This window comes from Frieseomelitta varia, unplaced genomic scaffold (assembly GCF_011392965.1).
Source record: "Frieseomelitta varia isolate USP_RPSP 00005682 unplaced genomic scaffold, Fvar_1.2 scaffold_168, whole genome shotgun sequence".
NCBI classification, from domain to species: Eukaryota; Metazoa; Arthropoda; class Insecta; order Hymenoptera; family Apidae; genus Frieseomelitta; species Frieseomelitta varia.
This window is the reverse complement of record NW_025109394.1, coordinates 320,912-347,752: the sequence shown is the minus strand read 5'-3', so window position 1 is coordinate 347,752 and position 26,841 is coordinate 320,912. Positions and strand designations below refer to the sequence as shown.

At 37.0% G+C, this 26,841-nt stretch overlaps 1 protein-coding gene and 1 long non-coding RNA gene across 10 annotated transcripts; one reads left to right on the top strand and one right to left on the bottom strand.

Moving 5' to 3' along the window:
- Positions 1-24,988, top strand: LOC122538615 (uncharacterized protein DDB_G0271670-like). 9 transcript variants are annotated; one of them, XM_043672860.1, is made up of 4 exons: positions 1-711; positions 1,404-1,485; positions 1,579-2,045; positions 24,412-24,988. In XM_043672860.1, the coding sequence occupies exons 3-4, from the start codon at positions 1,704-1,706 to the stop codon at positions 24,898-24,900; spliced, it is 831 nt and encodes a 276-aa protein (XP_043528795.1). In that variant the 5' UTR covers positions 1-711; positions 1,404-1,485; positions 1,579-1,703; the 3' UTR covers positions 24,901-24,988. The 9 variants fall into 9 exon arrangements, with proteins under 9 accessions (XP_043528795.1, XP_043528792.1, XP_043528798.1 ...); XM_043672857.1 differs by having other exon boundaries at positions 1,569-2,045; XM_043672863.1 differs by lacking the exon at positions 1,404-1,485 and having other exon boundaries at positions 1-169.
- LOC122538623 lies at positions 15,514-17,369 on the bottom strand. Its single transcript, XR_006308889.1, has 3 exons — positions 16,986-17,369; positions 16,407-16,583; positions 15,514-16,279 (listed from the first exon to the last, which is right to left on the bottom strand). It is a non-coding gene; the product is annotated as an uncharacterized LOC122538623 (long non-coding RNA).
- Positions 24,989-26,841: the final 1,853 nt, after the last annotated feature.

Sequence of the window (26,841 nt, the reverse complement as noted above, 5' to 3'; positions counted from 1 at the left end):
TTAGCTGCGTCAGGCGTGGTCGTTCGTTAGAGACCGCAGTATATCCGAGTCTGGCGAGTTGTATGAGTCGGTCTTCTGTGCTGTTGCTTCTTCCCGACCTTTGTTGGCAGGACTGTGTACATATATGCGCGCGTGCGAGTGTGTCAGTGTGCGCGCTTGGCAGAGAGAGGTCGTTTAACTTTTTCTCCCTCGACCACCCCCCCCCCCCCTCTCCTCCTGTTCCTACCGTTGTTTTTCTTTTACTTGCCGATCCGGTGAAACGAAGAACAACGTCGTTGAAATCGTCGGTTCTCTCTTTTCTTCTTCTTTTTTTTTTTTTGTTTCTCTCTCTCTTTTTCGCGAAGCAACAAAACATACCGGGGAACTGGCAATCGATAATGAAACAATGCACAGAAAAGTGAGAGTGAACGTGACCACGTTCGGCCGGTTTGCCGACAGCGTGAATCACCAGCAGCAACACCGGCGTTCATGAGCCCACGCAGCGGTCCTAACCGATGCACGAGAGATTTCTCTCTTTCTCCTCCCTCTTTCGCTCTTTTTCTTGCCACCCTCTCTCTCTCTCTCTCTCTTTTTACTCTTCGCTCCTAGTACTACACGTTTCACGCTCCTCCCTCTGGCACTCGAGTGCCGCCTCGCAAATTTGCGTACGCAAGTTTTCCCCAGTTTTCCACTGTGACAGATAATAAGTATTACGCAGAGTCACAATACGTAGTGAGTATTCCTCCGAACTGGATTAATTGTCCGATGATAAATTCACAACGCGCGCGCGTGTCTGTGAATTATTGTGCTCAAATTGTGCGTTTATTTGCTACGTTTGTCCGCGAACCTATGTCTATGACCGCGATAATACGGTTCTGTTGACTCTGTGCAACGAAGGCGTTTCCAAGGGCACGTCGTAGCTTTCGTTGCGGGCCAATTTATCGCCGTTCAACCGAGCCGAGTTCACGCTCTAAACCCATTGTTTTCATGCCATCGTATTTCGTCTCGTATTCGTTCGATCTCTCATTTCTTTACGACGATTAGAAATGAACTTGAAGGGTTTAAAGTTCCTTGCAGCATTGTTTTCTACGACGAAATAATTGTTCTTGAACTTAACGTTTGTGAGAATTCGGGGTAAATGGCGACCTGAAAGAAAGGACGCGTGTGCGTGCGTGCGTGCATGCGTGCGTAACAAAATACGTGCGTAACACACAATTTTCTGTTCATTTCATTTTGAAATAAACTTGTTATATATAGAGAATTACAATTACAGTCTGTACCACGAGTCTGTGACTCGATTACTAGACATTGTTTTAACATTTTACAATTCAAGTATTTCTCGGATCTCGAGAACCCATCTCGATCGTATCGAATTCGAAGAGTTCCTACATTTTCATCCATTTCAATGAGAGATCCCGTTACAGACACGCCCGTTCTTTCTCTTCCATTTATACTTCTGTCCATTTCCACGGAATAATTAGATCACTCTGTGTACAATATACACGCGTAAGATCTATCTATCTGCATTTTGTGCCGTGTTGACTTGTCGCTAGCGGCCGATGCAACGCGGAATGTGTGTTAATTTACAGTTCTTCTCAGAAAGAACGAGGGCAAGGAACATGACGGAACTTTGAATTATCGTAATTTCTTGACGATAAAACGAAAGGACCAAATTAGAGGGAGAAAGAGAGAAAGAATCGTGCCGTAGAGAGGAACCGCGCGAGATGTCGACGGAAAATCAGAACGGTTCTGCCGGCACGCAGAGCAACGGGATAAAAACGACGATCGGCTGGTCGTCGTCGACGAGAACCGTTACGAACAATTCGTCGTTCTTGCACACCAGCAACTCGATGCTGAACCGTGACAAACCGCGTCAAGTGCCACCGCCGACATTGCCGAAATACACGTCGAGTTTTAACGCCGGTTGGAATGGCAGCAGCGGCACCGCCGAACGATTGAGCAGAGATCGCGAGGTTGGCGGTAGTTACAGGCTAGCGAGCCTCGACAGGCTTGCTCTTAGGCAAAGGATACTCGACGGGGAGAAACCGAACGGCGACACCACGTCGGTAAGCGCAAATAATCATAGATCCAGCGATATATCGATATTTTTGCTTCTGAATTCTGTCATCTATCGATAACTCTGATATTTTTGTTTTAAGACTATACAACGTACAGAGCATAGTGATTGAAATTTTGTCAAAGTATTTGAACACTTTTGAATAATACAGTGATTACGAAAAACATTTATTATCCAACGAAGGCTCAAGTTCTAGATTTTCGTTCGTTGATCATTTGAAAATATGTACTTGTACTCCGAATTAATTAATACGGTAAACGTTGTAACAAGTATTATCATGAATTAATGTATTCGTAATAATGGACTCTCGTTACAATTTTTAAATATTTTGTACGTAATATATTCGTGAGATCTTTCTAAATTTGTAGTAAAATGTTAAAACTGGGTTTTATTCGCGTACAGACGAGTCGATAATATAGGTTAATTACGAAATAATACTATGATGACATGAATGGAATATGAAATTCAATTGGCGCGCATCACATACGAGACACTGTTGGGATTAGTTCTTAAGGTAGATTTTGTATCGATTAACTTAACCTGACGCGTTTAACGGGGGCCGGGTCGTAGAACTCCTAACCTCAGTTAGACTTTGAGAAGCTTCGCCGTAAATCTAAAATCGATAAGTCTATAAAGGCAGTGAACGGACACGCTTTAATTAGAAAAAAAAAAGATCAATTAATAAACCGATTAGCCGGCTATTTTGTACAAAAATCTTTCTCTTATATATCGAAATCTAACCAGAACGAAAATTTCAGTTTCTTTTTATTAAAATTTGTAGCTGTGGAATTTTGTAGGAAGATATTTTTTTTTTTTTTTTTGTTCACGTCGAGTGAATTAATTTCCAGAAATTTCTTAAATTCTGTTAACACGTTGAATCGCTAGGTAAAGACGAAAGTGCATTTTTCGGTAGTCGTTGAAGATTTCGGTCGGTAGACGAGAGATTCTGTCACGTTCCTCGTGACTCCGTAACTCAATCTCCCGACGGCCTCTTGAAGAATCAAATTTTATATCCCCGACACGCTGTGAAGATTACTCGTCTCGACACTCGAGGACCCCCGGCATAAAGAACCACGTGATCGTTCCGTTTATTCTGTTCTCGTGATTCCGTGAGAAAACTGCCTCTATGACTCACTGAGTCTCCGGGTAGATTCAGGTTAGTCTCGCACACGTTCCACAAAAACTATTATCACATCGACCAGGCATAAGTGATACGCAACTTTGCTGACAATTTACGACTAAGATGTATAAGTCAAAACAGTTGAAACAGAGAACGTTAATTGATAAATACTTAGAAAAAAATTAGATTTCAACATAAATGAGAAGAGAATTTGGAAAGTTCAAAATTACAATTTTTAATGTAATCGAATATATGCTATGCGTATTGTAGCAATCTTGACGCTAGAACTACCGACATCTAAACCATAAAATTTCCATCAGAAACGTTAAAGTGAAATGTCTTTATAATATAATAGGTTGCACAAACTTTTATTTATGTATTCTACGAAGAATCATTCGAGCCTCCGAAAGTACATCGTTTTATATCTAACAGAAATATTCAATGGTTGAAATATTTTAACATCTTGCGCTGGCAACTGGTTTGCGGACCGTAACGAGTGACCGAATCGTATACAATAATTCGCATTCTTTTTCTTTTGAACTCGTCGGTATGATTATCACTGGACAGAAATTATTAAGACTTATCATTTGTTTTGCCTAGGTTACATTTAAATATACTTAAAACTGAGAAAATGTTGCAATTTGGGACAAAAAGTTCTCTGCGTGGCACGTCACTCCAGCGCAAGAGGTTAAGATTCGTGAATGGAATCTTTCAATTTTCTATGGGAATACCTACGTTATATATAGGTGAACTAATTGCATCTCATGGATAAGTTGAAAATTGATGAGAATCTCTGTGACGAACACGTGGCAGGTTCACCCTATGCAGGCTTGCATACACGAGAGAGAGGGGGGGGGGGGGCGTAGGGTAGAGAAAAGAAGAGAGAAAGAATTTGCTAGCAAGGGATATGCGTGTGGCAAGAGCGATGAAGAGAAGCATAGTCGAGGGAGAAACATATGGCAGCGTTCTTATCTCCATTTTCATGGGCTTTCGCGTTTGCAAGGACTCGCCTTTTAATTCTCCCGCGGTGTCAAGTACTACTACTCGGTGCTTTTGATTCTTCAAACTTAAACCACATTCTCTCTCTCTCTGCCTCGTTTCTACATTCCTCTTTAATTAGGCTAGATTTCGCGCAACTTAGAAACTTGAACAAACATTGAAACACGTTCTGCCGAATAAATAAGCTTCGGAGGAGTGTAATTCAAGTACCAAGACTGTAATATCTCAGCCTTGGAAACTGGAGTAGTCGTAGCTCTTCGATACACTTAATGTGCACTATGTTTCGCTTAACGTAGCGCAAGATTTTTCTTCTAAAAGTTGAAGATTGTTTGTGAGAACGAGAAACAGAAGTTGAAGAGTTTTGATACAGAAGAAATATTGTTTATTTCATGTTAAAATGTCGTCAAAAAAAAAAAAAAAAGAAAAAAAATGAGAAAATTTCGAGAAGATATTAGGAGTGGGTACGACGTTGAGAACCACTGCGACACCGTGCACATGGGTCACCCTTCGCGTTTATATTGGGGGAAAAGGGGTCCAGTCCGTGTTACGGGGTGATTTTACCCCGAGGGTTCAACCCTCGACGATGCGTCATAGACAATAGAAAAGTACACTGTAATTCGTGACTCACGAAACGAGAAAGAGATATACACATGCTTCAAAGTGGACTTTAAACCGACGAAGGTGCGTGTGCACGTAGTTTTCAACTTTCAACGAGGACATTTAAACAAAGTATTCGCGACAAACTGAAATACAATAGAAGTACAATGGAAATACTTCATTTTTCAATTTCTCGAGACGTGTTTTGAGATATTTGAGAATCCCTGAAACGTACGAAATACAATAGAAGTATAATAGAAATACTTTTAATTTCTCGAGACATGTTTTGAGATATTTGAGAATCCCTGAAACGCACGAAATACAATAGAAATGCTTCATCTTTTAATTTCTCGAGATGTGTTTTAAGATATTTGAGAATCCCTGCGTTTTTTTTCCTTTTAAGTAAAGTGGTTTTTTTCCTCTTTTTTTTTTTTTTTTTTTTTTTGGATATTTCGAAATTACCAAACATCGAATTCCTTACTAAAAGTGTGACTAAGAAACTGATCGATGTCGGCGATCATTGCTTCTCTTGAATTGTACCGATGCGAAATCAATGACGAGACGGGAAAAGATAGAGGCTTCCAAGAAGGACAGACGAGTCCAGTCGTATTCGATAAAATGAATATTTATGACTTCCGTGGTCGACTTTAAATGAGATCATTGTCCCATCTTGGATAAGTGCAGTTAATAAGTGTCGGAAGAATTTTCGAGTCTCTTTTTCTCATATGTACGTAGACACTAACATACATATAAAACTTATCAGAAGCGTATTTTATTTATTTTGTATTTTAAAAGTGTATTTTGACTCGTATAGAGTCACTAGAAAATTCCTCTTGCATTTTGCTCCAAAGTCGTCCGACTTCTTAATACTGAGAATCCCAATTCGTGCGATTTACATTTCAAAAACTTTCCAGAACTCGTCAGGATTTATTAAATAATCGATAATTAGCGAGTTAAAGTTTCACTCGCGATATTAGTCGAGTTGTAGCGAAAGAGATCCTCAGTCACGCATATCCTATTCGAAGGTAAAGATCTGGTGGAAAACCAGTTTCGGTACAACGCCAGGTTCGGTGAAAAGAACGAAGACTCGGCTAGCGTGTAAACTCGTAGCTGGAATGACCCTGGTTTGACTCTGGTTGGAACACGAAGGGGAAACCCGCCCACCCGACACACAGAGCACCCTTTCAGGAAAGCAGGCCGCGTCCCACTTTTTCTCCCTGTGTTTTTTTTTTTTTTTTTTCCTCTCTTTTTTTCCCCCCAAACAACGTGCACGTTCCTCGTATCCGTGTGGTATTTCCAACCCTCCGCGTGGGGGGTGGGGGGATACGTGTGTGCCTAACTGCTTATGGCGCGTTCGCCGCGTGCTCATATATGGTTTTACGTGAATAGCGGTGGACTTTTCAATGAAACAAAACAGAGCGAACAGAGTCGGACACGCGGAAAGATATCCGCGGAGAATAGAAGAAGAGAGAAAGAGAGAGAGAAAAGGGAGAAGATCGGCGGCGAACGCCTCTGCAACGAACTTCCGCAATTACAGCGAAAGCCTCTCCCGTTTTTTTTTCAGGCTTCTCCTCAGTTTCTTCCCAGCGCGTTGTTGGTATCTTCTTTCAGAGGCTCTCTGGATCGTTGGTTAGTTTAAATTCCAAAGTGCAATACAAATTTAAGATTTTCAACGTTCGTATTTGACATTATAAATTCGAACACACGTGCAATACACTTTTAGAGATAAAACGTATCACCGTGTAATCCTTAGTGGACGTAACAGATTTCTATTTTGGATTATTAATGTCTTTAATCCTTTTGCGCTAGTAACTGGTTCACGGACCATAACGAGTGACCAAACCGTATACAGTAATTCGTCCTCTTTTTGAATTCATCGGTATATCACTGGATAGAAATTACTAAATAAAGTAATAAATTTATTATTTTTGCCTGGGTTATATCTCAATATACTTATATATTGAGAAAATATTAGCTTAGATTTAGGTATCCTCAGATGTCTTCTCAGAAGAGAGTGAGTGCAGAGGGTTGAAATGAGACCAAGTGGATCTTTATATGATTTTCTTTTTTTTTTCTTTTTTTATAAAATTCCACTAGTTTAAAACTCCACAAATTTTCGTTTTCACTGGTACATGCTCCTCGCTGTAATCGAGCAGTGAGAAAGCTCATCCTCCAATTCTTCGAACTCTTATCGTTGCAAAACGGGATTTTATTTCCCGTGTAATCATCGTACCTCGCTGTGCGAGGCTCGCGAGGAGCTCGCAGTGTACGTACATTTTACCGGTTGTCCGACGAAACACGGCGAGATAGAATAGTTCGCTCGGATATTGAAAACTGTAAAACGGATTAATCCGGTTTGATCCCAGAGAGGGGCACACGGTGTCTAATATCGCCCCGTGGCTCGTTTCGAACGTCAGCCGTTGCCGGGCTGCTCGGTTCCAACGTTAATTGAACGAAATTAGCCGAGACGTTGTGCTGGCACGTGCGAGACGCGCGGCGTTCTAGAATTTCAGTCTAGAGCGTTAGCTGGGCTGCCTTTGCGAAAGAACGTTAATTAAGGAAATTCGTGCGGGGTCGAGGACACGCGAGCACCACCGTTGCGCCCTCTGGAAGATGCGCGCCGTTTATCCAAAGAATTCCACGGAAATTGGGTTGCAACATACGTACTAAGCGTCTGCCAAAGCAAATTGAAACAGAAGTTTGTTAGTTTCGTTAATCTTTCGTGGAGATGCTCGATCAATCACATTTTACGAGAATTAACAATTCAGGGGAGAGAGAGAGAGAGAGAGAGCTGGGAAATTATATAATTATAAAAATTATAATATAATTTATTAATTATAAAAATTATAATATATTTATTAATTATAAAAATTATATTATTAAATTATAATAATATATTATATAATATATTTATTAATTATAAAAATTATATTATTAAATTATAATATATTATATAATATATTTATTAATTATAAAAATTATATTATTAAATTATAATAATATATTATATAATATATTTATTAATTATAAAAATTATATTATTAAATTATAATATATTATATAATATATTTATTAATTATAAAAATTATATTATTAAATTATAATAATATATTATATAATATATTTATTAATTATAAAAATAATAAATTTAATAATAAATTATTAAATTATAATAATATTATATAATATATTATATTTATAATTATAAAAATAATAATAAATTTATTAATTATAAAAATTATAATATAAAAATATAATTTATTAATTTTGACGTCTGATGTCTAAACTCCCCTGTTTATTCATAATTACGTGGCAAAATGTTCTGCGTGTTTAGCTTTATTTTATCTGTATTCCACGATTTTTATAAGAAACGTAGGTGAGAAAATAGTGACAAAGAAGAAACTGTACATATGTTAAAACAAAATTTAAAATTCCTATTAACTGCAAGATTATTTCTCACTTGCAAATCCATTTTAAACGGAATTTTTTCAGAACTTCCTTTTACACACTTTGATGCAGGTAAAATGGATTATCTGTCGAATAGATCAAGTATATACCTTGTAACGAGAATAATAGTTAAAATTAATTTTCACATTTGAACGTGCAAAAAATTTTTAAAAAACGAACACTTTTCCAGATACACTATTACTTTTCTAAGTTAAGATGTAAAAAAAAAAAAAAAAAAATAGTCACAATCGTGGAATTTCTAACGAAACAACTTTTTGATAAAAGTCCTCAGTATCTCGAAATCTGTTAATATCTCTCTTGCAATTAATATCACCGAACTTCTTCCCAGTCTAATATTCTCTACCCAGTCTTTCGTAAAAACGAACGGTGATCGAACAAAATCCGGACTATGGGAATGTAGCCGTGCACAAGGTGAAAGACAGCACTCGTATATAATTACCAGGTATAAATAGACTTGTGTTTCGGATGGCGTGGTTCGAATAGAGTTGAACACTGGGGGGCAGAGGGGGGGGGGGGAGTGTGCCGAGGAAGCTCGAGGGGATTGTTAGAAAAATCGATAGTTACTGGCGCCAGGGTCAGTTTTAGGTCAATCCCCTATTTTTGTCCCCTTCTTTTTCTCCAATTTATTTTTCCAACGTTCGCGTGAAACTTTTTATCTCTAATTATTTTATTTTTCATCTCTTCAAATTTAATCTCGTATGTACGAAAATTTATTGCCGCCACCGGGTGGAAACCCTCGGAAAATTGTTGTTCGAGGTTCGTTTCATTTTAAGAATTCCAGCTACTAGCACGGTTGCTGATCAGAGAGACGTGAAAAATTGGAGGACACTCGGGAAGGGGGAGGTTGTTCGTTATCGAGTTATAGGGCACGGACGTGGTTGCTCATATGGAAATCGCGTGGCACAAAGGACTGGGGTGTTTCAAATCCACCTCTTTCTCCCCGTAGGAATCGCGAGGCGTATCGATTCGCTAGCCACGTCGCGATTTGAACGCTATTAAGAGCGAAATACGAATTTTAATACGCGGCTCGGAACGAAGCGACTGCTATCCATCCATCACAGTTCCCGGCCAATCGGTTAAACATGGTCGAAAAATAAAACTACACGTCAGAAGATAAATTTTTTTTTTTTTCAGAAATTTCTTTTAACACTTTGTCTATAACGTCAGGTATTTCCCTTTCGTATTTTAACAAATGACTTGGCCTCGGTAAAGTTCTGATCATTTAGGGTAGGTTCTCACAGCAATAATTAAATACAATAAATACAAAACATATTTCATACAATAAAGACTCTGTTGATATGTTAATATATTGTGTTGTATAAGATGAGCCAAAAATTTCTTCCCATCTATTTTTTTTTAATGAAATATCAAAATACAAGAAAAAATTAATTTTATTAATTTTAAATTAAATTTAAGTTTAAACACGATCTTTTCATTATGTTTTAAAAATCTGTAAAAAAAAATTAAAAAAAGAATATGTAAAAAGAAATTACGGATTTATTTTAGTAGAAAGTGATTTTTTGGCCCACTCTATATTATAAAATATGCATATACGGATAATGCAGAATAAATACTGAATATTAAAATTAAGACTGTCCTAAGCTTTTGAGCGGAAGTGTAAACATACAATATTGGCGCATCTAGCTGTTTTGCAATGCCTTTGTGAAAACAAATATTGACACATTAACAAAATCTGTTACGTTTTCATAAATAGTTTACGTACGAAAGTAATATATGCACAGTGCAATTTCCAGTTGTGCAATAGTAAAAAAGAAAGTATATATTGACACACCTGTAATTCCAGTGGTTGATCTACATATTTATGTATTTATGGGCAGAATGTTATTAGTAGAAAAGCTACAAAGTATCTTTTTGTAAGTAGTGGAATGTTATCGAGTGATATTGCGTCAATGTCAGGAAAGAATGCTTATCTTTAAACCATTTAGAAATGTTTTACATTCCATTCAAAATACGTGGCAGAACTGCAGAGAAGAATCAGTCATGAATTATCAAAATCTATTTCAATTAAATTTATAATTAAAAGAATTCTTTTCTTGCGGCTTTATCTTGAGTTCATGAAGAGAATGTGAAATATTTCTAATGATTTGCGGACCAGAAACGAACGCTTATTCTTGAATCATTAAAAATATTTTTACATGCAAGAATGATCAAAATCTAATTGAATTAAATTAACGAGAGTTATTCTATGTGGATGTCTGTCTCTTCCTTATAGTTTTATCGTGTATTTGAAGAGAATGCAAAATATTTCCAATGGTTTGCAGACAAGCTTTCTCTTTTTTTGATGACGTGATAACATTCCAGTATATGCAGAAGGTTATTTTGCAGTTTTTCTAATAACATTTCACCATTAAATGTGCAAATCAAGCACTGGAATCACCAACTTTCGAATTTTTATGTTTCCTGTATTATTATTGTACAAGGTGGGCCAAAAATCGCTTCCAGAATAAATTTAAAATTAATAAAATTAGTTTCTTCTTATATTTTGATGTTTTACTAAAAAAAAAAAAAAATAAAATAAAATAATAGGGAAGAAACTTTTGGACAGGCATACATCAAATTTTATACCACAAATAAGTATTTTCACCTAATGCCTCATTGATCCACGCTAAGTTGCAAATTCGTAGCACTAATTGCTACGAATTTCTCGTTTGTTCATATTATTTTGCAGCAAGTTTCATAACAAAATAAGAAGTGAAAGGATATTTTTGCAGTAAACATAAGAGAAACAGAAATGAAAATTGGAAGTTACGTCGCGTCCATCTACGTTCCTACAAAGTGTCGCGAGAGTTAAGCGAAGGACGAGGCAAGGGCGTCATTGTTTTCTCTGAAGAGAAGAACAAGTTTCCCATTATGCCGGTGGTTGCATTGTATTCTGAGCGCAACGTGCCAAGTGGCTGCGCCGCATTCGTCGAAGGAAAATGCTGTCCGAGCCATTGAGAGGCTCGACGCGAAAACGAGAGTTCGATAAATAGGCATGATGTTGGTTGTCGGTTGGTGAAAAAAATCCAGGCCGCTGTAATCGCTTAGCCGTCATCGGTAAACGCGAATGCGAGCGTCAGAACGCAAATTATTATGCGGAGGACTGATTAGATACCGGGAGCGTGCGTTTGTCACTCGCTCCTTCCGTGTTTTGCGCTCGCGATTAATTCATACTTATTTATAAAGAGGTGCCATTTCTCTCAGATGGCAGTAGGGGAAAAAACACGAAGAGGGGGATCGTTTCGTTGCATGCATTGGAGATGAAACTGAAACTTGAGAAGCTGGCTTAAACTTTTTATTTTGCCAGATTTATATTTTTTACATTTTACCTTTTATATTTATATTTATATTTATATTTATATTTTGTATTATCTTTTATATTATCAGATTTTAACTACTTGCGCTGGCAACTGATTGCGGACCATAACGAGCGACCGAACCGTATACAATAATTTGTCGCTTTCTTTTTGAACTCGTCGGTATGATATCACTGGATAGAAATTATTGATAAATAATAAATTTATTATTTGTTTTGCCTGGGTTATACTTAAATATATTTAAGACTGAGAAAATATTGCAATTTTGGGACAAAAAATTCTCGACATGCGTGGCACGTCATTCCAGCGCAAGAGGTTAAAAGACTTCTTTAAACAACTGATTGCGGACCATAACGAGTGACCAAACCAATATCACTTTCTTTTTGAACTCGTCGGATAAAAATTATTGAAAAGTAATAAATTTATTATTTGTTTTATTATTTGCCTGGGTTATACTTAAATATACTTAGAATTGAGAAATATACTGCGATTTTGGGACAAAAAATTCTCGACACGTCATTCCAGCGCAAGAGGCTTCGTTATCTGCAAGTAGATGCTCCAAGATCTCTTCGCAGGAACGCCACGAATCGCATGAGCGAATCAATTGCTCTCGGTTATTGTCTGCCGCGGTGTGGTTAAACGGAGAAATATACAAGTGCTTAAAACGTCGTGGTAACGTTAACGCGCGCGTTTTATGGTACGATAGCGGTGCGTTTCGCGAGGAAGAGCTTTGATCTATTTTAACGGCGAGTCGGCCGGTTTCTGGTAACAAGTCGCGAGGCCGCGCGTTTCTTTATCGAATAAAAGTACAAGTGCACGACCATCGGCTTCGCTCCGGGTTTATTTTAAATCCCTGTCGGTTTTCGAGCCTCCGTTATTGAGGTCGTAATTTACATTCCATCCGCGGAACTGGATCCGACAAGCTTTTAAATAATTGTAATAAATCGTTGAATATATATATATATTTATATTATATATGACGTCGAGAATTTTTTGTTCCAAAATTGCAATATTTTCTCAGTTTTAAGTATATTTTAAGTATAACCCGTACAAAACAAATAATAAGTTTATTACTTCTCGGTAATTTCTATCCAGTCGAAAAGAAAGCGACGAATTATTGTATACGGTTGAGTCACTCGTTACGGTCCGCAATCAGTTGCCAACGCAAGTGGTTAAGAGGAAAAGCCGAATTAACGTCGACTTCAGAACCAGAGAAAATGCTGGTTACAGCTGGTTTCGCGCAAGGAGACGAGATTTCAATGGGGGACGCACGAGGCGGTTTGGAATTCGTTGTTTCGCGAAGAATCCAATCCAACGTGAATCGAACACACGACGGGGACGTTAATTCTGTCTCTGTTTTAGCCGCGACATCATAAATCTAGGCCATGCGAAACGGGGCGATAGTAATTGCTGCGCGGTTACCGCGATTTACGAGCATCAACGTTCAAGTACGTATATACTTCGACGAGCTGTATCTCGTTGATAAAAAAAAAAAAAAAAAAAACGACTCAACTTGAACGAATATATACATATACGTACACGAGGGACTGAGAGGGTTAATCGGGCAGGGCAAATTTCTCGACGCCCTCGTGCATCACGCGAATCGCGAATACTCCGCGTTTACTTTTCATGTGGATAAAAACAGCGTCGTGGAACGATAATTTCGCAAATTCCTGGCTAATTAATTCTTCTGTCGAGCGCGACGATCTTTGGCAGCTAAATGTTGTTTTATTAACCTCTTGCGCTCGAATGCACGTCGACTTTAGAACCAGAGAAATTTTTTGTCCCAAAATTGCAATATTTTCTCAGTTTTAAGTATATTTAAGTATAACCCAAGGCAAAAAAAAAAAAAGAAATAAATTTATTACTCTTCGATAATTTCTATCCTCAGTGATATCATACCGACGAGTTTAAAAAGAAAGCGACGAATTTTTGTATACGGTTTGGTCACTCGTTATGGTCCGCAATCAGTTGCCAGCGCAAGTAGTTAACATCCACTTGCAACGTTATTAGATTGCGGATTTTTTTGCGCAATTGTGGGTTCGAAGATGCAAAAATGGACAAAGGTGAAAATGCAGATATACGTGTGTAATATCGAAAATAAAATACACGAAAAATACATATGTATTTACAAGATGAAATTTATTTTTATTCGAGTTTTACTTGAGCCAATGTGTCGAAGGTGACACGTTTACGTTTCATATTCTTGCTGTTAACTTCTTGACGAAATATCTACTTATTAGCCTTATTTTTATCTGTAAAACACACTGATAAATTTTGGATACTAAAATTTGGGTTATCCTGTATATATATATAAATTTGCACAAACATCCGCAGTCTAATTATGAAATACGTAAGAATCGTGTATTCAGTTTAGTACAGAGTTGTTAAAGAACAAAGTAATGGCAATAATTCTTCTATGGAACAGTTTTCCAAGTTCAATCGAAGATAACATCGTGTGAAATTCCGAATTCCATCCCATATCTCACGGAACAACGAAGATGTTCAACCTATTAAGCGGTGCGCAATGATTCTATTACTCAATCCATTTAATTTAAAGTGTGCTTGTTTGTCGAATGTTCCGCACTGAGTAAACACGGCGCCGATATGATTATCTCTTACTGATCGATTTGATCAAAGTGAATTTATTGCGTTCGATCTAGAAAGTTGATTAGATATTTCAGTGTCTTCTGTGTGTTTAATCATTTTTGTCGTCTTCAGTTCTCTTTTGGCTGAAAGAAATTTTAAATTAGTTTACTTATCTTGATCTGTGTTTTTTAACCATATACTAATAATTCTTATTAGTATGTACAGAGTGGGCCAAAAGCCCACTTTCTTCCCATTTATTTTTTTTTTTTTTTTTTTAATGTAACATCAATATATAGGAAAAAGGTGATTTTATTAATTTTAAATTAAATTCAAGTTCAAACATGATTTTTTTTCATCATGTTTCAAGAAATCCTTTCAAATGTTAAAAAAAATTACTGTGAAGTGATTTTTGGCCTATCTTACAATAATTCACAAAATTGTAGTATGACATTTATATATCGTAGTATACATAAATTTCATATAAATATAAATATTTATATAACAATAAATACTCGAAACGTCTTGCAGTCCCTCGAAACTCAAAAAAGTTTCGAATTTCGTGGTTTTTCATTGAAATTCTTGAGAAGAAGTTAAAGAAGCACAGAAAATAAGACAGAAAAAAAAGTATAAAATCAGTGAATAAAGTGACGAATAGTATTCTTAAACACAAGAATCTGAATTAGATATTTTTGCACATGTTGTTGTTTGCTTTTTGTTCAAAGCAAAAGCGTGAATTCCAGCTCTTGAAATTAAATTGCGAACATTCCTCTCGCAAAACAGTATGAACACTTTCGCGAGAAAAATTCAAAAATTAATTCCGAACTAATCTAGTACAATACGTTCAAGTGCTCTGTGACACTTTCACACTTGTGCTCTGGCTGTGTACTTGTGAAAAGAAGATTCTAAAAATATTTCACTCCCAGCGGGGGAGGAGTACGCACGAGGCGAGGTAATAATCTGAAAGTTTCAGACGCTGTTACGCCAGCCGACGAAGCCCAGACGTGTTTGTAGACAAAACACCCACATTGTTTCACTTTTCTCCCTAACGTGTTTGCCTCGTTGCTCACCAGTCATCGGGCCCGTGATTTTCTTCAACCTGTTATCGCGGTTTCTGTTTGCCTTGAGCGGTCTCCACACCTCTCTGGCAACTATGTTTCGCTCAGGAAGCGTTTCTTCTTCGTGCGTCTTATCAAACAAATTGCCGCGCGGTGTTTGCCGATAGATGGTGATCTCGTTGCGTTAACGATTAGCTATCTCGTTCTTTAAACGGGTAATTTAATGCATGGTTCGTGTATACTTGTCGTCAACGTATAGAACTTCTACATTTCTTATTTTTTTTTTTTTTTTCTCCCCTTTCACATCTGGCAAAAAAAGAAAGAAAGAAAGCGACGTACCGGATGTGCTCCCCTGGGAAATCAACGAAATACTTTTAAAATAGTTTCGCGTGCAGGTCTGACGCTACGATTTTTTTTTTTATTATTGTTTCTTATATTTTCTGCATTTTCCGATCATTCGATATTGTCAATACGATCCGCGAGAATTTAATGAAAAATATTGCGTTGTGATTTGGTGTACACGGTGAGTCACAGGGATATCTCTATTGACTTTGCGCGATAAGAATGTATTACAAATCTCACAGTTCTTGTTAATAGGTATTGAATTTGTGCCGTAAGAACCGTTCAATTGTTAGAAGTTTGAAAAAGTGTCATTGTTGCGTGTAACTCCATTATTTTTCTACTAGAGATGTTACTCTACTAGAAATACACTCTGTGAGATGCCCAAGTAAACAAAAATTACCATCAAGTAATTGAGACTACATATTATTTCTACTCGGATGTCTACAATGTAATTTATGTTTCAGCAATAAATGATAAAACAATAAAGTAATTGTTCCAAATTAGATTGACATTTAAATTAATAATTATCCTTAGATTAGGTACTTAAATTAATAATTATTCTTCAATTTTTGTCGAGAAATATTAAGGAGGTCCCATATTTTCTAAAATTCGTCCGCTTTTTTGAAGTTGTGAAAAATACTCCTTCAGAGCTGCAGATGTTACCAGTACATATATTTTTTTAGCAAGTTTTGCTAATCTTTCTCTTTTCCTCAGGTTCTCCACCATTCTACTGAACCTAAATTACAATTTGTTTTATCATTTGTCACAAAAACATATATTACTCGAAACCTTGGATAAAATTATAATATATAGTGTTTATTCAATGAATCTAATAGTAATAGTAATAATCAATTATTTCGTACCTGGGTAACTCGGATATGTCATGAGTTGGATAATTTTTAGGAGGTTAGGTTTAAGATTTTAGGTTCTGAGGAGCTTCCCAATGTGCATGGTCACCGTGGAAGTTTCAGTCATTAGAAATCCGACACTACCTGGTCCCCTCCCCTTAAATGGAATCAAGTGTCGTTTGAAGATCTCCTCTACGAAAAAAAAAAAAATAGATTAGATTTTAGTTATATTTAAGTTATATTTAAGGTTAAGTTAGGTTAGGTTAGGTTAGGTTTGTGGTCCGGAGTTACTCAGGGAAAAAATCTTCTCAAGAGTGTCTCAAAAAGGAGGAATGTACGTAGGCTTCTGTACTCTGTGCCATCCAAAATGATAGGTTAGGTTTAAGTTATATTTAGATTAGGGTTGGGTTTCCAGAGTCACTCAGGGGAAAAAAGATCTTCTCAAGAGTGCCTCAAAAAGTAGTGTATTCAGGCATCTGTTCTCTGTGCCATCCAAAATGATAAGTTGGGTTAGGTTTAGATTCAAGTTACGTTAAGATTAGATTATGCGTATATTTAAGTCTAGGTTAGGTCTCTTCTCTCCAAATGTCTTACATTGGGTAAAGTTCTCTTATTGCCTCATCAAGATAAATTCCTAGTGTTCCAAAAACGTCCAATATAGTATATAATTTAGACTGTTGTTGCTACTACTTGGAAATGCAATTGTCTCCAGTGCACACCGTCACACCAACCGCGATCAATGAATATTCAAAATTGAACCGGCTAAATCAGTCCTATCTGCGCTGACGGTTGCCTAGCAAATGACGAAAATATCGAGTCGGATCGATCGGGCCATTTCGTTCGAGGTAACTTGGTTAACATCTGTCTTAACGCGGTTAACATCTGCCAACGAGGGAAATCGTCGGTCCCTGGTTCATTTATACCGGCTCGCGGTGATCTCCGCCGTTGTGTAAGAACACGACAGGTGTTCTACGATCACGGAAGCCATCTGCACTCCTCTCTTCGTACTACAGTCTTTGAAGTCTTCCATTGTGTATCTATATCAGTTCACCGTGTTCCTAATGGATTCTAGCGAGAGCTACTCTCACGAAACGATGCGTGGCTCGTTTGAGCAGCGATGTTTAATCGTTTGAGCGATATTGCAGAGGAGGAACATCGACGTACAGAGTAACTTGTATACCTAATGAGAAATTGTTTAACACAAAAGTTGTGTAATTTTTAATACAGTTACGTTGTAATATGTTTTATTTTTTTCTGGTTTTAGATTCGTGCAATTATTCCGTACGCATCTCGTCTTATTCTTAAAAACAAGTATATCCATCGAAAGGAAGTTTCATTGGCTCTCATTTTAGACCTCTGACGAAGAAGTTTTCCTCTCACTTTTCATTCTTCCATTTTTCATTTCCTGGCAGAGAAAACGTTTGAACATGGTATAACAAATAACATATTCACAAAAGGTTTATACAAATTTCCAAACATTTTTGTACACTATTACACGTGTATTAAACTTGTATTACGAATATTCAGTTATAAAACGACCGCTGAAAATATCACCATAGAGTACAGACGTTCGAAATTTCGTTTTCGAATGTTTTGAAATGTTAAACGCAGCAGTCGTTGTTAATCGGGGATTTTTTTTTTCTTTCGCATCGGACATGGAAAATAATTCTAGAACGCCGTGTATGGAGTTCTGGAAGCCCATCACGGATGCTGGGAAGAAGCTGATGGAAAGCCGCATTTAAAAGTTGCACGAAAGAAACGTGTGTTGTTGCGATACACACTCCGCGAAGAGGGGGGGAGATAAATCCGGAGCTTGCTGGCAAAAAGGAAGGGAAAATCTGATAAAATGCAATCCCCCCTCGAGGCGAAAGCTGCTTTCAGCTGACGGTGCACGAGTTAGAAATTTAAGTGCAAAAGACAAGTCGCCTCGAGATGATCTCATCCGGGGCGATAGTCGGTCGTTCATTATAAACCACTTTCCTTTCTATCGCTGTCGAATTTAAAGCATATTTTCAGAAAAATCATGGTCGATTTTTTCTGTGAAAACCTATCGTCTCTTCAGAGGCTCTCATTTTTTTATATTTAATTCCATGCTTCAGTTTTAACAGGAAATCGATGTATTTTATAAAAGTCATATTACAAACTACACTTTGTGTAATATTTCAAGATTTTTCAATTCGAATGTTTCTACAACTTTTCTGCATTGAATTGTGTATGACATCATTGCAAATCGACGAACCAACTAACGGATATGATAGTTCGAGACTTGGAAGAACGAATTGTAAAAAAAAAAAGGACAAGAATTATGGATATAGAGAGCGTAAACTTATGTTCGATACGTCGTGAAAATTTAACGAGCTGCGAAATCATATTTCCGCTCCATGGAGCACGGGACACTACGGAGAATTGGCTAAACACAAACGTAAACAGTAGAGGACGTGTCTGTATATTTGTAATTCGTGCACGTTCATTTCAAGTGCATAAAGTTTAAATTGAAGTTTGAAAAATGTTGAATTCGCAGCTGAAAAATTTCGCGCGATATTTTTAAAATTGACAATGGAAACGGCAGTGGAGTATAGGTCAATAATCTCTTGGCAAGTCTCCATAGGACAAGTCACCATTGTGGAATGGTGGATCTCCATGAAAAATGAAAATCGTTTCGTCTCTCTTTGAGAGATCTCTCTTTCTCGTAATATTTTTATTCCGTGAAATAGAAATTATTGGTTATTTATTCATTTAAAAATTAGCCCGCGAATTTACATTTAAATATTAATATTTCCTAGAAGTGAAAATCTTTATTCCGCGAAATGGAAATTACTGATTGTTTATTCATTTATAAATTAGCCTGCAAAATTCTCACGGGTTCAAGTATTAATATTTTCTAGAAGTGAACTGGCTTCTTATTTTTACAACCTTGTCTGTTTGTAGATTAGTAACTATGCCGTAATCCCGAATAGGAATTAGTAAATATAAACATTGGACATTACACCTTGAGAAAACCAGTTATTTCTATGAAGATCAAACAACAAAGATCCTGCAAAAAATAGTAAATAATTCACTTCACGAAGTAACAAAGATAAATCGTACAATTGAAAATAAATTGATTCGATTTTTATATGAAATGATACCTCATGTGCTGGTTGGTAACTTGGTTCACGGACCATAACGAGTGACCAAACCGTATACAATAATTCGCATTCATTCTACTTCATTTGCATTTTAAGGTTACTAAATCCTGTTTTCATACGTGTTTATTAACACCGTTAATCGCAGCAACAACATTGCGTAACACAGCCGTGTCATTTGTATTGTTCTCGCGGGAAGGGCGCTTCCGTGTCTCATTCTCGACGAAGTGGGGAGAGACGGAGAAAGAACTCGAGGCCTCGAGAAGAAGAGACGGTTGGCGGAATATTCTTAGATTCACCGAGAAGCTTCTTTGATTTTCCATTGTTCTGTGTGTTTCCAGCTGAAAAGTCTCAAGGTTTCAGAGAGGAGGAGGAAGTCAGTCGCACGGGTAAATTGTCACGGGTGCGTTCACCACCTCCTTCAGGTCTCTCGAGAGACTTCGGAATGAGGTTGTGTCTCGCTGTTGTGCACTGTCTTATGTGCACTGGACCGGTTTCTCTGCTCCACGATGCTCCACTCGGTTCCACCGAGTCTCTCCTCTCCTCCTCTCTCTTTGGTTTCCCAGCCGCCGGTGGACGCGTGTCCAACCTCTTTGTTACATTGTGCCCGTAAATAAAGGGCGTCTTCGTAATCAACGTGCCAGCGGATTTTTCCTGGAAATGATATCGTCGAGGCCACCCAGGTCCTCCGACGGTGTGTCACGCGTTCGCCCCCGAACGACGTTTTCCAAAACTAGTTTGACCACGCTGCGTGTACTATGTTTGTACACTATGTAGTATACACCGCCGTAATACTATGTTTTTAACTTCCACGAAGTGCGTTAGTACATACAAGCGTCTTTGATACAAGCGTTTTAGTTTCCCTTCGGGTTTTTGTTTTTCGTAAACGACATTCCCCTCTCCTCTACCCTGGCAAACAGAATCCGACGGCGGCGGATTCTGCGCGCAAAAGCTCTCGGTTTGTCGAATCGAGAAACTCGCCGCTAACCTGTAACGATCTTTCTCTCGTTCGTTCGTTCGTTTATCGTCGTTTTTTCTGCTTCGACAAAAAAAAGAGAGGGGGGGAAAAAAGGAAGTTTCGTAGCCTTTTCAACCGCGCTGTACACAGTCCACTTTTGGACGTGTAAGTTTACCGTGCGACCACGTCGCGCGCACTTTCGTTGCTTATGTATACATACGTGTAAAACACCTCTGAAGTGCTGTCGCTCGTTCGTTGACTCTGCGCGCCGTGTTTTTTGTGAAGTTTTCTTTCTCTTTTTTTTTTTTTTCTAATCTAGCGATTCTTTCGAGACTCTCTCGGCAAAAATCGAGGTACTCTTCGAGATATTACAGTAGTCCTCGCGTAACAGGCCACACTTTGGATCTCGTAACTGACCAATTCTTTGAATTGGGACTCTACGCTACTTTACTGTGCGACTGCGTGAAACATAACACTGGCGCACATAAAACAAGCGAATACATGTATATGATACCAATATTGGTAAAATAGTTAACGCTCATCCCCACTCTTTCTTTCCTGAAATCACCACCTCGCTTCACTAAACAGAATTTCGGTCCCGATTGTTGATCAGTTACGTTTGGACTACTGCGTTACATGGCACGAGCGGGCAAATAAAGAAACGAATGCATACACGCACGCGTCGTATTATCAACGGAATTGATATCGGGGAAACACGAGCCCGACGAGTTGAGAATCTCGGTCTCGCTTCCGTCTTGACCTTACGCACATTCTTCACCACGTTCCCTAATGGACACGGACCAGCTATTTAATTTATATTCCACTCGCGGTGTGTCGCGGTTAGGGATCGAATTGTAACGGGACACGCGGTGTTATATTTATGATTCACGCCGTGCTTCGTTTCTATCTGGTCTCTTGATATTAAAAACTGTGGCAAGGCGCACCACGCATTTTTCTTTTGACTTTTGTTTTTTTTTTTTTTTCTTCATCGCGAAGTCGTGTGTCTGTGCGGGGCGGAGCCGGAGCTGTCTTTGACGCTGCAGCCGCGGGATCGCAAAAAGGTTTTCGCGCTTGAAGCAGGAACTCCGTTGCTCTTTTCAGTCCTCCTCGCGAAAACTGAAACGCGCAAATCTTTCCCTTAACCCCCCTTGCGCTGGCAACTGTGGTCCGCGGACCATAACGAGTGACCGAACCGTACATACAATAATTCGTCGCTTTCTTTTTCTTTTGAACTCGTCGGTATGTTGTTGTTTGATTTTGATAGAAACAAATGTTTATATTCGCTAATTCCTATTCTACGACTGTGGCATAGTTACTATGCTACAATATTTGAGCAACGAGTCCTGTTAAAAGTCAAAACAAATTTCTGCACATTCCGTGATAACACTAATAAATCATTTTGATTTTCATTGGTTATAATTTTTTTCATTTGAATATTTTGGTATTTCTCTTGAATGTTACTTTAAAGGCAAATTTTCAATTATCGAGTAAATATTATTCTCTCAAATAATCAGTTCTTCAATTTATCATTTTCCCAATTATTTGCGTAGCTTCAAATTCCTTTAATCGACCTAATGAGCTATATACCGTTCGTTGAAGAACATTGTTTCAAAAATTTATTTTACCATTTTAAGAATATTTGTTTTCCTTTAAAGATTTATTTATCATTATTTATAATAATTATTAAGTCGACTTAAATATTTCGCCTAGGCGAATTCTGATGCTATAGTCGTGTTTATGTGTGTCAAACTATACTATTCTCGCGAGAATTTTAGTTTACAACGGAATCTCGTTGTCTTCGTCCAACTGTTGCTAACGCCGTATTTTGCCCAAGAGTTGTGTATTCTAGATTGTCAACCCGTGGCCTGCAGTCTCTCTGTTTGGTGCTCCGGACAGTAGCCACTTCCGGCCGGAAGTTCATAAGACACTGCGCCACTCGAGGTTGACCATAGCTCCGTTGCCAGCCGTTGTATGTAAAGCGTCGTATCGATCGCGAACAAGCAAACCCCGTTACAACGCGCCGCGTTATTATTCACCCCCTGTTTGTGTTTTTTACGCGTGTTTGTTGATCCTTCCGAACGATCGAAACTTCCTGACACAAAAGCGGATACAAAAGACACTGGATGAAGATAGCTCGAGATCGGCAAACTTGGACGCGAATAATTGCTAAATTCGACGTTTCGAATGTGTCAAATTTGATACACGGTGAACCTTGAATTTTGATCATGAAAATAATATGAATAATATTTTGTTGTATGTTGTGCATTCTCTGGCGTATCTTTCAACATTTTTAATGATAATAAGCAAATTTTTCCGACATTTAGTGATAATAATAAATTTCGAATTTCAAGCTCTCGAAGGGTTAAAAAAATGTGTAATTTTACATATTTCACATACTTCCCAAACTCTGCACCATTTCTTCAACATTCAAACGTAATTAAAGACGATAGAAAAGAGGACAGGTTGCCTCTAATTCGCGCAGTTGGATCAATGACATAGCTTGAAGCTATAGCACTCTATTAACAATTGATATCCCCGCATATCTTCGTATTGTATTGTACGAACAATGCAGAGATTCAAATTGGATCAAACTGTGTTCCAAATTGATTAAAAAAAAAAAAAAAAAAGAAAGAAGAAGAAGAAGAAAAAAGCTAATAGAATGAGAATAGCGGAAAAGATGATGACCGATCTTGGCATTTGTGTATTTGGAACAGATTGGCATCAACGACGTGTTATTGACGTGAATAGGTACTTCTCGCTGGACACTGTAGTAACATAATAGAAGAGCGAGCAGTGGCTTTACTTAAAGTTCATTCACTCGCAGAGCATTTTCTCATTCACCAGCTGCAGGATATTCTAGTGTGAAATTATTGATGCAATATCGGGCTGGAGGTTTCCATCGTGTCGATAATTTGTGAAAAACCTAAAATCACTTTTACAAAAGTCATCTACTTGGATATATATTTTGTAAAAGTATAATGTATTTTTTATAATCATTTGAACCCCTTTTTGGCAGACGTCTAGCAGTCGCTTATATAACAAAAGGTGTATTTTTATTTGATAAACTTTGTTAAATACGGACTGACTGGAATAAAAATACAAATTGATATATAATTTATTATAATATGCGAATATGTTATAATATATATATTTTAATACATTCATATATATTATAATTGATCTATTAGTCTAATGGTCTTTTATAATATTAAAAGGTGTATTTTTATTTAATAAACAAGGACCAACTGGAATAAAATACAAATTGATATATAATTTATTATAATATGCGAATATGTTAATATATTTTTTAATACATTCGTATATATTATAATTGATCTATTAGTCTAACAGTCTTTTATAATATTAAAAGGTGCATTTTTATTTAATAAGCAAGGACCAACTGGAATAAAATACAAATTGATATATAATTTATTATAATATGCGAATATGTTAATATATTTTTTAATACATTATATATTTAATATATTTTTTAATACATTATATATTTAATATATTTTTTAATACATTATATATTTAATATATTTTTTAATACATTCATATATATTATAATTGACCTATTAGTTTAATATTTATAATATTAAATGGTGCATTTTTAATAAACAAGGAATAAAAATACAAATTGGTACATAATTTATCATAATATATGAATATATTATAACATATATTGTAATTGATCTAATAGTCTAATAGTCTTTTAAACACATTAAAAAGTGTATTTTTAATAATCTAGTTTATTAAACAAGGGCCAGCTGGAATAAAAATATAAATTGCTACACAATTTATTATAACATACGAATGCATTATTATAATATATTTTAACACATTTATATACATCATACTATAATTGTATACATTATGATTTGAACATATTATATTATAATTGTACGAGAAATGATAATATATCCTCTATTTGTAGATACAGGCGAAGCGTGAGCTATTCTTCAAAGGCGACAACGCCGGAATAATATCGTCACCATCTGTGCCGTCGGTGCCGCCCCCGCAACCACCGTCGCAGGCCCCGTCGTCGATGAGCACATCGTCAACGAGCACGTCGTCGACGACGACCACAACAATCACAACGCTCGCCTCGCCTAACACAGTACCACCGCCAGCCTCCTCGACCGTGTACACAAGTGTCACATCGTCGGCGCCTAGTTCCAAGCCACGATTACCTCCGTCCACGGTGATTCTAAATCAAAACGATGCATCGGAGGACAGCAATAAACGAGAATCAAACAGAGCCACCGAGAACAAGGAGACTGCTGTTCTTCATCATCCACGACCAACACCACCGACCAAGCCCAAGGAGCTCGACGGTTACGTGGGATTCGCGAATCTGCCCAATCAAGTTTACAGAAAGGCCGTTAAAAAGGGATTTGACTTTACCCTGATGGTTGTCGGTTAGTTCGATCTCTACTGTTTCTCTTTCCCTTTCTCCTTCTGATTTCGATCAACCTAATTTGGAATCTTTTTCGTTTTTCTCCTTCTTAACACTGGAACCGTGGTTCCCAACGTGGCACCCGCCTACCCCTCGGTGAATTTTTGAAATTAAAGTTAAAGTTCAAGTTGTATAGATAAAGATTTTTATGTATAAAGATTTTTTGTTTCTTTTACTTTAACATCTCTGATGGAAACTTTTACGCTATAAACGTCGACTTGATGATCTCGAGTAACAATTATTTTTTTCAACTTCTAGAATCAAAAGTCAGTCGATCGTTGAGGGACAATTGTTTAAAGAATGTACGATTTTCAATCGATGGATGCAATTAACGCGACCTTCGTGTGCACGTGAAGTTTAAAGAGGAATGCAAGCATCAGTGAGAAGAATTGTACAGAAAAATAATGACCGTTATCGTGTAGGAAAAAGAATGGTCGACGCGAGTTCTGTTTGTTCTGAAGGGAGATTCGTTTTTTTCTTTTTTTTTTTTTTTTTTTAAGGGGAGAGTAATGACGATAAATGAGTCGGCTGATGGATTTGTTCGTTTCAGGGGAAGGTTTAAATTGGCAAAAAATGTCGCGTTATTAGACGAAGGTAATATTCTCGGTCAAGGTAATGAAATCTTGGGGGTGCGAGTGATTTTTATTAGTATTTGGACACATACTTGGCGTGTAAAATATTTTTGCGCTGATATTTTTATTCGGGCATTAGTTAATTCTTCTGGTAACTTTGGTTGAACCTTCTGTTAATTTTAGTTTTTACATTTGCTTGTTACATTTGTTTTTTTTTTTTATGATAGAAAGAGAAGAAGAGAAATGCGTGGAAAATGTGAAAATTATTCTTTTATTTGTTTTTGAAGCTAAACACGTATTTTTTAATCTTCCTCGCGATATTAAAGTATTATCTGTTTTAATAGATACACGGTCCCTTTTTTACTTTAATACAGAAGGTCCTTTTCGTTTTTACCTGTTTTACAACAGAATACTCTTTTCCATCACATGTTTATTATGTAACATTATTTAGTATCATAATTAAAATTTTACGTATAATAGATACAGGTTTGTAGGTTTAATTATTTATACATTAGTTTAGCAAACAGGAAGGATTTGCAACATTTCGAATAGATATTCAACATAAAATTTAATCGAAAAATAATGCACATCAATGAGAACTTCACATTTTGCTTAAACTTGAGATATCTTTCCATTTTAGGGGAATACAAACGAGTTGAAAGTGTGAAATGATCGTAAAACCATAGGAAAGTTAATAACTGAGATTCGTATTTAATCTGTGATAAATAGTAGAGAAAAAAAAATAAATTTTCCAGCATTAGAAGCATAATGAAACGACAGAGTATTACGTAAATCTTCAAGTAATTGCATCGACGCAAAATGCAATAATTAGATGGGGCCGCAGCATTGTCCCATTGGTCCACTCAAGGGTTAAAACTAGGTTACTTGATCTCAAACTGAACTGAAGTAATTTAACCAATCTAGAAAAAGTTTCATCTAAGCCATTTGATCTCAACTACAACTTGACTAATCCAGCCGAGAATCTTAAATCACACACAATTGTTGTATTACTTTACAATGATCGAACGGTTAACTCGGAAATTCTCTTCTTTCCCTTTTCCTTCTTTTTTCTTTTTTTCTTTTTTTTTTTTTTTTTTTTTTTTTTGTTTTCATTTCGATAGGATCGTCGGTGTGTTTAATATCGAAGGTTTCCTCGGGAGAGCAGCGATCCACGTTGAATGGCTGATGGTTCTTTGTTCGACTCGGAATTTCACCTGAAATTCAGTTTTCGCTAAGTGGATCCCCGAGAGTACGACAATGAAATTCGAAAGGGAAACGCGACTTCGAAAGTTTGCCGAAAGGAGAAAAATTTTCCGCTTCCGTTTTTTACGGTCAG

What these genes read in the sequence shown, in the direction of transcription:
- LOC122538615 (XM_043672863.1), top strand. Translation starts at nt 1,704, where the DNA reads ATGTCGACGGAAAATCAGAACGGTTCTGCCGGCACGCAGAGCAACGGG. An exon ending in CGAACGGCGACACCACGTCG is followed by an intron (nt 2,046 to 24,411) that starts GTAAGCGCAAAT and finishes CTCTATTTGTAG; the next exon opens with ATACAGGCGAAGCGTGAGCT.